Below are 12,500 nucleotides of genomic sequence, written 5' to 3'. Positions count from 1 at the left end.
GAATCAAATTCACTGTTAGGAAAACCATTATTTACAAGAATCTGGCGAATGTGCTGCAGTTCTGTATGTAGGGCCTGCCAAGAAGAACAAATTTTGATAGCCCTACGGACATACACTCTAATAACACTGATTTTATAATTTGTCGGGCACTCACTTTTATAGTTCAAACATTTTTCAGAGTTAGTAGGTTTCCTGTACACACTCGTGGCAAATTCCCCGGATGAAGAGTCAACTAAAACATCAAGGAAAGGGAGTTTGCCATCCTTGTTCAGTTCAGTCGTGAAGCTAAGTCCGGATTCTTCCTGGAGACGCAGTCTTAATTCCTCGAAAAGGGCTTCATCTCAAACACATTCAAACTCCTTCTCTCTTCCTCTCTTATGTTCCATGTTTCCGCCCCGGACAGTGCTGTTGGCACAATCATTCCTTCATACAATCTCCTCTTAGCATCCATTCCCAAATGTTCATTTCTCATTACACTTTTTAATCCACCAAGGCATTTACTCGCTTCTCTCAATCTACATTCTACCTCCACCTCCACTCCTCCCTTTGCTGCCACCTTCGCACCCAAGTATCTAAAACTATCCACTTCCTCCAGTCTCTCCCCCTTAATACTCACTTCCAGTCTGCTACCACTTTCTCCCCTTGTACATCTCATCACCTTACTTTTACCCACATTTATCTTCAACTTCTATCTTTCACACACTTTCCCAAAGTCTGTCACTAATTTCCTCAATCCACTGATCCTGCTACAAGTGCAATGTCGTCCTCAAACAACAGCTGGCTTATATCCCACTTTTCTCCATTTTCCTTAACCATCTCCAATCCCTGACCCACCACCCCATTCATGTATAAATTGAACAGCCAGGGTGACATAACACATCCCTCACAAAGTCCCACCTTTACCTCAAACCACTCACTCTCTCCATTTCTAATCCTGACACACGCTCTACTACTCTCGTAAAAACTCTTGACAGCTCCTAAAAGCTTTCCTCCTATCCCGTATATCTGCAATACCTCCCACAGTGCCTTCCTGTCTACCCTGTCGTAAGCCTTTTCCAGATCCATAAAAGCCCAAAAAACATCCCTACCTTTCCCTATAGCTTTCTCGCATATCTGTCTTACCACAAAAATCTGATCTACACATCCCCTACCTGTCCTAAAACCACACTGTTCCTCACCAATTACTCCCTCTGTTCCTCTCCTAATCTTGTCAATCAAGACCCTCCCATAAGCCTTCCCAACTACACTTAACAAGATGATCCCTCTGAAACTACTACATTCACACCTGTCCCCCTTTCCCTTGTAAAGTGGAACTATACAGGCACTCCTCCAGTCCTCCGGCACTCTACCCTCTCTTAAACAAACATTGAATAACCTCACTAGCCAGTACACTATTACTGTACCTCCTTTTTTAGACATTCTGCATGGCATCCATCCAGCCCAGGTGTCTTACCTGCTCTCATCTTAACAACTGCCTTCACTTCATCCTTCCTCATTTCTCCTCCACTTTTCTCACTCATCACGGTCATTTTCCTAGCACTTCCCACTGCAACTATATTTCCCTCCCTATCCTCCTTCACATTTATCAACTCCCTAAAATACTCTGCCCATCTTCCTCTTACTGCCTTCTCTTCCATTATTATGTCTCCATCTGCACCTTTTACCTTTTCTTCTCTACTTGATTCGCCTCCTCTTCCTCTCTTATTTTCTTTCCAGAACATCTTTTTATTACTTTCATAATGTTCTGTCATACCCTTACTCTATTTCACATCTGCTTTCCTTTTCGCCTCCTTTATCTTATGCTTTACTTCTCTTCTCTTTTCTTTGTACCTCTCATATGACTCCCTCGTCCTATTTTGTAACCAATCTGTGAAAGCTCGCTTCTTCTCTTCTACAACCTTCTTTGCTTCCTCATCCCACCACTCACTACCCTTCCTTCTATTTCCTTCCGTCCTCCTTGTTCCACACACCATCTTTGCACACCTTGTGACTCCCTCCTTGAACCATCCCCATTCCTCCTCCACTCCTAGTTCTACTCTATCCTTCACTCCTCTCTCAGCTTCTTCTTGTACTCCTTCTCCTTTTCTTTCTCATTTAAGCAATTCACTCTAAGCATCTTCCTACCTTTTGTCCTTTTCCTCTTTCTCCATCTATCTTCTTAAATCTCCTTAGATATTCCTATTATACTACTATCTACCACTACATAGTCCATTAACGCTCTATCTACCACCATTCCATCCACCACCCTCTCCCATGTGTACTTATGCTTGACTTTCTTCCTAAACACTGGATTTGCTATCATCAACTCTATTTCTAGACACATCTCCACCATCAACTCTCTACTATGATTCTTCCCTGGAACTCCACATTTCCTAACCACTCCGTCTATTGGTTCATTTCCTACCCTAATACTAAGGTCTACCAATAATACCACATTGACGTTCCTCCCTAATCCGTCTATGCACTCCGTCTGGGGTATTGGCTGTATGTTATTGTGGAAAAAGTAGCATGCAGTTGATGCTTCAGGGTCTATGTGGGCGCCCCTGCGGACCACAGCCACACATAATTTTATCTGTGATAGAGTAGGACTCTGTTCACAGAGAAATTATGACACGTTTATTACACTGCGACTGTCCCTCCGTTATGCTGTCCCCCAACCCCTTGTTGCTGTCATGTACCATTTCTTTGAATATTGATTTCCTTTTTTCGCCTACCCTGTGGTGGGGGGATAGAATGCTGCCACCAAGAATTCCCACTTCAATTGTATATATAATATATATATATACATATATATATATATATATATATATATATAAATATACGAGTATATGTTGAGACATTCTGACAGGTTGACGTAAGTGGAGTAGGAAAAACAGGAGTCTTAGTCTTGTTTATTCCTGACTAGTTTCGCAGGTATGCTTTTTCAAAGGAATGGGTTTACAAACGGGCTGTGGGCATTATATACATAGGGTGGACCTCAATACCTCCTCGTGTTACCATAGTTGGTGACGAGTGTGAACATTACATATATATATATATATATATACATATATATAGATACCTATATATATATGTATATATATATATAAATATATGTATGTATATATACAGTATATATATTTGTGTATATATATATATGTATATATGTATATATATATATATATATATATATATATAGTCTACTTTGCATAGGTGAACACACGTACCCCGGTTATTATTAGCAAAAATATATATATATATATATATATATATATATACATATATATAGATACCTATATATATATATATATATATATATGTATATATACATGTATATATACATATATATATATATATATACGTATGTATATATATATACATATATTTAATTATGTATATATATGTCTATATACATGTATATATACATATATATATGTATATATATATACACACTATAGATATATAATGTATATATATATATATATATATATATATATATTTGAAGTTCTGCTATGGGATTCGAACCCTGACCCGTGTGTCGATAATCACGAGGCCAAGACGCTAGCGACCATGCTACATGGGATGGTTCAAAAGGACTGTACTAGTCCCCGACCACGCTTCACGTAACATTGGAAGATCTAGTCTCATTTTCATCCAATCCCCGTATTAGGCGAGCCCTCCGACAAGTTGTGTATGTTAAAGACAGATTGAACATTTTTAGAAGCTCTGCCATGGGATTCGAACCCTGACCCGTGCGTCGATAATCACGAGGCCAAGACGCTAGCGACCATGCTACATGAGATGGTTCAAAAGGACTGTACTAGTCCCCGACGCACGGGTCAGGGTTCAAATCCCATGGCAGAGCTTCTACAAATGTTCAATCTGTCTTTAACATACACAACTTGTCGAAGGGCTCGCCTAATACGGGGATTGGATGAAAATGAGACTAGATCTTCCAATGTTACGTGAAGCGTGGTCGGGGACTAGTACAGTCCTTTTGAACCATCTCATGTAGCATGGTCGTTAGTGTCTTGGCCTCGTGATTATCGACGCACGTGTCAGGGTTCGAATCCCATGGCAGAGCTTCTACAAATGTTCAATCTGTCTTTAACATACACAACTTGTCGGAGGGCTCGCCTAATAAGGGGATTGGATGAAAATGAGACTAGATCTTCCAATGTTACGTGAAGCGCGGTCGGGGACTAGTACAGTCCTTTTGAACCATCTCATGTATCATGGTCGTTAGTGTCTTGGCCTCGTGATTATCGACGCACGGGTCAGGGTTCGAATCCCATGGCAGAGCTTCTAAAAATGTTCAATCTGTCTTTAACATACACAACTTGTCAGAGGGCTCGCCTAATACGGGGATTGGATGAAAATGAGACTAGATCTTCCAATGTTACGTGAAGCGTGGTCGGGGACTAGTACAGTCCTTTTGAACCATCCCATGTAGCATGGTCGCTAGCGTCTTGGCCTCGTGATTCTCGACGCAAGGATCAGGGTTCAAATCTCATGGCAGAGCTTCTAAAAATGTTCAATCTGTCTTTGACATACACAACTTGTCGGAGGGCTCGCCTAATACGGGGATTGGATGAAAATGAGACTAGATCTTCCAATGTTACGTGAAGCGTGGTCGGGGACTAGTACAGTCCTTTTGAACCATCCCATGTAGCATGGTCGCTAGCATCTTGGCCTCGTGATTATCGACGCACGTGTCAGGGTTCGAACCCTATGGCAGAGCTTCTAAAAATGTTCAATCTGTCTTTAACAAAGCCCTCAAAAATATCATCTATAAGAACGCTCAGGCCCACCGACTCGGCTTCAAAAATCGACCTCGTCGTAAAGAACAGCTGCCTCCTTAAGACAAGTGAAATGCAGGAGGTGAACGTCGTGTACCAACACACATGTTCCAGTGGTGACTGCAGTCGCCTAAATTCTCGGTACATCGGCGTCACCACTACAACACTGTCAAAGAGGATTGCAGCATATCTGCAGGACGGAGCCATAAGAAGACACTACTTGTACGAGCATGGACTCGCACTTAATAGATATTATATAGAAGGCACCACCACCATCATCGAAAGGAACAACAACACCAGAAGACTAAAAATGACAAAAGCGGTGCTCGTTTACAATAAAAAACCAGCTATCAATATCCAGTAACAGCCTGAAATATCGTTACCAACCAGAAGACAGCGAGCGCTTCCCGTGCGCTGATTGCCGGGCGGACGTTTCAGCTCTCCGCTCCCCGCTGATATATATCAACATGCGGCCAAACCGAGTCATTCTCTGTCAACAATTCGACCAGTTATCACCTCCTGAAGATGGCCATTTAAGGCCAAAAGACGTCTAGAGCAAAATATACCATAGACTTCAATACCCTACAAAAGAGATCTGCATCCAGACGACCGCACATTGGTGCGCAACATAGAAAAGTAATTCCATAAAAAGAATAATGCTATCGCAGCTGTTGACTTTAACAACGCACACACACACACACACACACACACACACACACACACACACACACACACACACACACATATATATATATATATATATATATATATATGTGTGTGTGTGTGTGTGTGTGTGTGTGCGCGTGTGTGTGTGTGTGTGTGTGTGTGTGTGTGTGTGTGTGTGTGTGTGTGTGTGTCTGTGTGTGTATATACAGTATATATATATATATATATATATATATATATATATATATACATACATATATATATGATATATACATACATACATCACACAGTGTCTATTGGAGTGAAAGAAAAACTTAGTGGCTTCTCTTTGTGATTTACAATTGTGTTACTACATTTCTCCTACTGCATATAACTTGGATATGAATAGACTGATAGATTGATATACAATTGTACAGTATATTTTCCTGAGTAATCTCCTACTGTATATTCCTCCTACCGCAGGTGGAGACGATCGGCGACGCCTACATGGTGGTCTCGGGTCTCCCGATGCGGAACGAGTCATTCCATGCGCGTGAGATCGCGCGAATGTCCCTCGAGTTGCGGAAAGCTGTCCAGTCCTTCACCATCAGACACCGCCCCACGGAGCAGCTCAAACTGCGGATAGGCATGCACTCAGGTAACGCTCCCCCCCAAAAAAAAAAAAATGTCCCAGGTGAACAGAAGAACATAAGGATGGGATAGACTGCAAGAGACCATGTCCCTTACCACCTGTCACCCCTGTCCATAAAGTTATCTTCTCTTAAAACAACCTATTGTTTCAGCATTCATTTCATGGTTACTAAGTATATTCCATTGGTTAACCACTCTGTTGGTAAACCAGTTCTTGCCTATTTCCTTCTTGAACCTAAAATTGTCCAATTTAAACCCATTCTACGAGTCCTGCCCTGCTGTCTTCATATGATAACCTTGCCTACACCATCCTTGGACAACCATGAAAAGTGGCAGTTATTGGTTGCCGTCTTCAATCATTTTTTTTTTATATATACAAAGAATTTGTTATTGTATATTCGGTATATACTGTATATGTATATCTGCACTGTATGCAGAACAGGGTTACAAATCTTAAATCAGTAAACATGTTTTTTTCTTATACATAGGGTTTTCTATTGTGTATTTGGTATATATGTATATCGCACCCTATCCAGAACCGAGCTCATAATGCGTGCTCGCGTCTTGCCAGGTCCGTGTGTGGCCGGGGTCGTGGGCCTCAAGATGCCCCGCTACTGCCTCTTCGGCGACACGGTCAACACCGCGAGCAGGATGGAAAGCAACGGCCAGCGTAAGTAAGAGACTTTAAGCGAAAGAGACCTTCATATGGCATTATATATGCACATGTTCATGTATGTATATATACATGTATATGGACGTATATATATGTATATACATGTATTCTCATATATATATATATATATATATATATATATATATATATATGTATGTATATGTGTGTGTGTGTTTATTATATATATATATTTATATATATATATATATGTGTGTGTGTGTGTGTGTGTGTGTGTGTGTGTGTGTGTGTGTGTGTCTGTGTGTGTGTGTGTGTGTGTGTGTGTGTGTGTGTGTGTGTTGTGTGTGTGTGTGTGTGTGTGTGTGTGTGTGTGTGTGTGTGTGTGTGTGTGTGTGTGTGTGTGTGTGTGTGTGTGTGTGTGTGTGTGTGTGTGTGTGTGTGTGTGTGTGTACACATATATACATGTATGCAGAGTCCACTAGGAAAAGGAAAAACACACGGAGTCCTAGTGGACTCTGCATATTTGTGATTTACGTGTGACTTGTGAAATTTGTGCATATATACATGTGTATGTATATACATGAATATATATGTGTATGTATATACATATTATATACATATATAGTTATGTATTTATGTATATTTACACATACACATACACACACACACACACACATATATATATATATATATATATATATATATATATATATATTTTTACGAATCTCACTCGCACTTCTGACTCGTAACATATAGGAAAAAGTTCTTAGATTCTATGAATGATTCTAAGACCCTATGTCTTTGGGTAGCTTAGTTCAAAGTGTCAAATACAAAGGTCGCCATTCCATTATCTTTATCATGAAAGTGGAAAAAAACACAATTGGAAAGTTTAACATTGTTCATTAAAGTTAATAGGATTAACAAGAGGATTATAACCAAGGACATACAATTAAGTAATGAGTTCTGAAATTGATTTCAAAGTTCGTTGATATTTTTAACGGGGGTGAAAGAGATATGATAACCAAGAATTCACTGTCTAGGCTTCCTGCGTCACTGCCATGGGCTTCACACATCATCTAAATAAATTACTAGCTGAGTTAATTAGATTACAGAAAAACAGGGAATACAGAGGACTTACATCAGCCGACAATCCTGCCTGAGGCTATACATCCTCTACATGGCACTGTGTATCCTAAAACTGACTGTCTGACACGCCCTAGGGCGCTTGTTTTTATTAAAAAAAAACACCTCTAATTGACCCTTAGGATTAGCGTCTATGGAGATTGAACCTGATTGGCCAAGACAGCCTAAACGTTTCGGTAAGACGCTTGGGGCCGCGGGAAGTGTGTTATGTAATGCATGGAACTAATACATAATTGGTATTACATTAACACAGAAACACAATACTAAATTCACTTTCATGCTTATAGGGTTATACACAAAACTAATGCATCTTACAGAGCTAAAATTATTCAAATGTGATATTAAGACGTCACCCACATCTCTCTACGTGTTACGTAGCGACATCCTCGTCCGTTGCATAAATGACGCCTTTTCATCCAAAGTAATATCTATATTCAAACCTTACATATATAGGATACTCATATATGTAACAAATATATATATAATATATATATATATATATATATATATCTATAAATATATATATATATATATATATATGACACACAAGAACCCACATTTGGAGAAAATAAACTTTGAATAAAGAAGAATCCTATATTTCGGCTATCAACTGTAGCCCTCTTCAGGAAAGTACATAGAGTAGAGTATATATATAAACAGCTTCTACAAAGATGAATAAATATACATTTTTACAACAATACACGGATTGGAGCTGTTCAATCTTTAGGGTTTGACCAGAGTCTGGGTAGTTAAATAATTACCACAGAAAACCGTATCAAGCCGGTCGTTGAACAGTGTCCTGGACTGTACTCGTCTATAATAACAAGAGTTATCTATGTATGGGTGTGTGAGTACATGGAATACGATAGCAGGATGGCTACCTATAAAGAGTGAGAATTGTTCAGCGCGGAGAACGACCAGAATCTCAGATATCAAGTTTTAGATATCTAGAGGAGACCGTATCGTTCTTTAGCTGAATTAAGGCCAACTAACAGTCGTTTCCGTGACTGTGAGGAAAGCTCGAATTGATCCGAGGTTTTTATAATCTTACCTAATTACATCAAAATTACGTACATAATACGATTATATGTTAAGATTTATGATAATGGTAATAAACCTTTACAAGGGAAAATTAACAATATTATTAAGTAAAGTTGTTAGAGCCGTTATCCATTAACGTAAAAGAATAGCAATCGGTGAAAATGAAAATTAAGTTAATATATAAACAACACCTAAAGATAAGGAAATAAGATACTAAAAACATGTAATAATATTGAACTGCTAGGTATAAAATAAAGTTCTTAATTTTCGAAGCCGAAGTCATGTATCAGTTCTCGAACAACTCTTGGAATGTTCCAACACAACAAATCCTGTATGTAAATATTTTGGCTTTTTTTTATGAGAACCTAATACCATTAATACTTCTTTTAAAGAGAAATAACATGAAATTATATATGCTCAACAATGCATTTGTATATGATCGTGGAAGTTTATATATAATTAAAGTAGAGATTTGAAAGGTGTGTACGTTTGTCAGACGTACGGTAAATAATCTTTCGTCACTATTAACGCGCACGAGATAAATGCGTAACATCCCATGGGACACAAAAGCTTTGATCGCAAGAAGCAAAGCGTTATGTTTTTGAGAGTGCATCTGCTATGACATTATATTTGCCTTTAATGTGGCAAATGACCAAGTTTAATGGCTGAAGATACAAGCTCCATCGAGTCAATCTCTGATTCTGATTTTTCATTTTCTGTAAGAAGCTCAGAGTGTTATGATCTTTAAAGCCCTTTATAGGATGGGCTGAGGAGCCTAGATAAGTTTCAAAGTGTCTGAGGGAAGAAATAAGAGCAAAAGTTTTCTTCTCAATAGTAGAGTAGGATTTTTGGTGTGGTATTAACTTTTTACAGTAATACACTATAGCATAAAACATCGAATATTTTTCTTGTAGTAGAAATCCACCTATTCTAGTTTCACTTACATCGACTTGAAGATGAAATGATTGAGAGAAATCAGGGGTTTGAAGAACTGTGGAATTCGTTAGAACCAATTTAAGTGCTTGGAACGTTCGTCACACGCAGTGGTCCATTCGAATGGGTGGTTCTTCTTTATTAAAATGGTTCGGCTAAATCCGAAAAATTCTTCACGAATCTTCGGTAATAACCGGCCATGCCAAGAAATCGCCTGACTTGATTCTTGGTTGTGGGAGGGGGAACCTCTTTCAAGGCTTGGGTTTTAAGATCCAGTGGTATCACCTTAGAGTCTCCAACCATAAACCCAAGAAAAGGAGGCTGGGCTTTACCGAAGTCACACTTGGCGAGGTTGATGGTCAGTTTGGCCTGGTTTGCTCTGAGAAGGAAAGAACGTGAATATTTTGTATGATCAGACCAATTTTGACTGAAGATAACAATGTCATCCAGATAGCTACGCACTCCCTTAAGTCCTGCTGTTACACTACAAATCAACCGCTGGTAGGTTGCGGGGGCGTTCTTTAAGCCAAATGGCATAACCTTGAATTGAAATAGCCCATCGCGTGTAACGAAAGCAGTTAGCTCCTTAGCCTGAGGTGATAGAGGAACACCATAGTATCCTTTAAGCATACATAACTTCGTAATATACCTAGCTGTACCGATATCGTCGATTATATCACCGATCCTTGGCAGAGGAAAAACATCAGTTGTGGTGTGGCTATTGAGACGCCGTGTAACCGTTAATGGTTGCGATTACTTAAGGTGGACTTAATGCGGGCGAGATAAACTCCAATCCGGAGTTTCTTCTATTTATTAAAAATAATCTGGGTTATTTAACAACAGACTATATATGGGCCCCTTAGGCAAAATACAGTAAGTGCCGGGCCTAAACCTCGGACACATCTGCGTCTGGCAGGCACTTGACCTGGCCAGCTCTGGCGTCTCGGCGACATAGGTGTCCGCTAATTAAGGGGGTTAGTGGGTTGCCGTATTAGTTTACAATTCTAGGCATTGGTGTTAGTTTTATACATGGGGGTTAATCGTATGGTTGGTGGGTGTGGTTAGACATGGTATTTGTATGTTAGCTTACGGGTAATGTAATTGGGATAGGTATAATAAAGGGAGTTCAATGGGTTTCTGTGGCGACATCCTGTTGCCTTTAGTCAGTGCTTAGTTAGGTGCTTGTTCTGGGAAAGAGAAGTCGGCATATGTGGCAAGTCCCGCTCAAGGCGAGTGCTCTGTCGCATGTGTGTGGATCACGTGCGTGGTAGGTGATGGTTAGTAATGGTTACAGCCGGTAGTCCACACAGAGCCTATAGCTGTTGTCCGACTTGGGCACCAGAATGCATGGAGAGGACCACGGGCTATGAGAAAGCTCGAGGAATCCTATGTCTAACAGGTGGTTAATTTCCTTGCGGAGATTAGCTGTTTTGGTAGGATTCATCCTGTAATGAGCCTGTTTAATGGGTTTAACATCATCAAGTAGGATGTCATGACTAATTATATAAGTTTGCTTGGGAACATCAGTAAATAATTGAGGGTATTCATATATAATGTCAACTAGTTCTTGTTGAGCTGCAAATGGTAAATGCACAAGTTTAGATCGTAAGTCCGAAATAGTTTCGGTGTTTGTTCGTGTTGAGTCATAGGACCGAAGAAATGAAGATCGGATTCCTCTGTGGGCCAAGTACTTTCAGTAGTTGAACTACATACAGGATTTTCATCTCTGCTAAAATATGGTTTTAAAGTATTGATGTGACATAATTTTTTCATGTTCTTTCGATCTGGAGTTTCAGTGACATAGTTCAAGCTATTTTCTTTATATAGTATTGTATATGGTACAAAGTATTTAGTTTTTAGTGGATCTCCAGGAATCGGGAGATATACCAATACCTTGTCACCTTTGTTGAACGATCTTGCCTGTGTTGTCAGATCATGTCGAGTCTTCATTTATCTCTGTGCTTTCTCCAGATTTTGGCGGGCCAACTTCCATGCTACAACGAGCTTTTCTGTAAATTGTGAAACACAAGTTACATGGGTGATGCCAAGATTGTTAAGGATCTCCATGAAGTAATAGGGAAGGAAATTAGAACCATGGTCACTTTGAATGACAGCGGGGAATCCAATCAGTGCGAAATAGCTAAACATTGCTTTAATGATGGTTTTAGCTCTTATATTTTTCAGAGGAACGGCTTCGGGAAATGTAGTCGAGGTGCACATCAAGGTAAGTATGTACTGATTAACTTTTGAAGAACGAGGCAGAGTCCCCACACGGTCAACCAAAACTCGCGTGAATGGTTCGTCAGCACCTGGAATTGGTTTTAGAGGCGATTTAGGAATAGGTTGGCTTGGCTTTCCAACTACCTGGCAGACATGACAAGTCTTGCAAAAATGGATCACATCCTTAACCACCTGTGACCAATGAAAGTGTTTGGTTATATTATAGAGGGTTCTTTTGATACCTACATGACCGGCAAGCGGCGATTCATGACCAAGAGAAAGTACTTTACGTCTAAATGAAGTGGGCATCACAGTTTGATGATTGATATGCCACGGTTGATCAGCTGGGAGTTTAGGCGCTCTCCATTTCCGCGTGAGTAAATTATCTTGGGTATAATAACCCCTTGAGTGATCTTAAACCTTCTCTTCGGACACTGTTATTTCAAATAGAGGTTGGA

General features: G+C 39.7%; 1 protein-coding gene across 1 annotated transcript in view; it reads left to right on the top strand.

Annotated features, from left to right (window-relative positions):
• The window catches only part of LOC143028755 (atrial natriuretic peptide receptor 1-like), a 944,795-nt gene that overhangs the window by 924,408 nt on the left and 7,887 nt on the right, over window positions 1-12,500 (top strand). The window contains exons 21-22 of the mRNA XM_076191127.1: window positions 5,907-6,081; window positions 6,646-6,744. Of these exons, the coding sequence (XP_076047242.1) occupies window positions 5,907-6,081; window positions 6,646-6,744 (274 nt within the window). The remainder of the gene's footprint in view (window positions 1-5,906; window positions 6,082-6,645; window positions 6,745-12,500) is intronic.

The sequence above is a fragment of the Oratosquilla oratoria genome, chromosome 1 (genome assembly GCF_046742065.1).
Source record: "Oratosquilla oratoria isolate Oo_2021 chromosome 1, ASM4674206v1, whole genome shotgun sequence".
NCBI classification, from domain to species: Eukaryota; Metazoa; Arthropoda; class Malacostraca; order Stomatopoda; family Squillidae; genus Oratosquilla; species Oratosquilla oratoria.
This window is presented reverse-complemented; position numbering and strand designations above follow the sequence as displayed.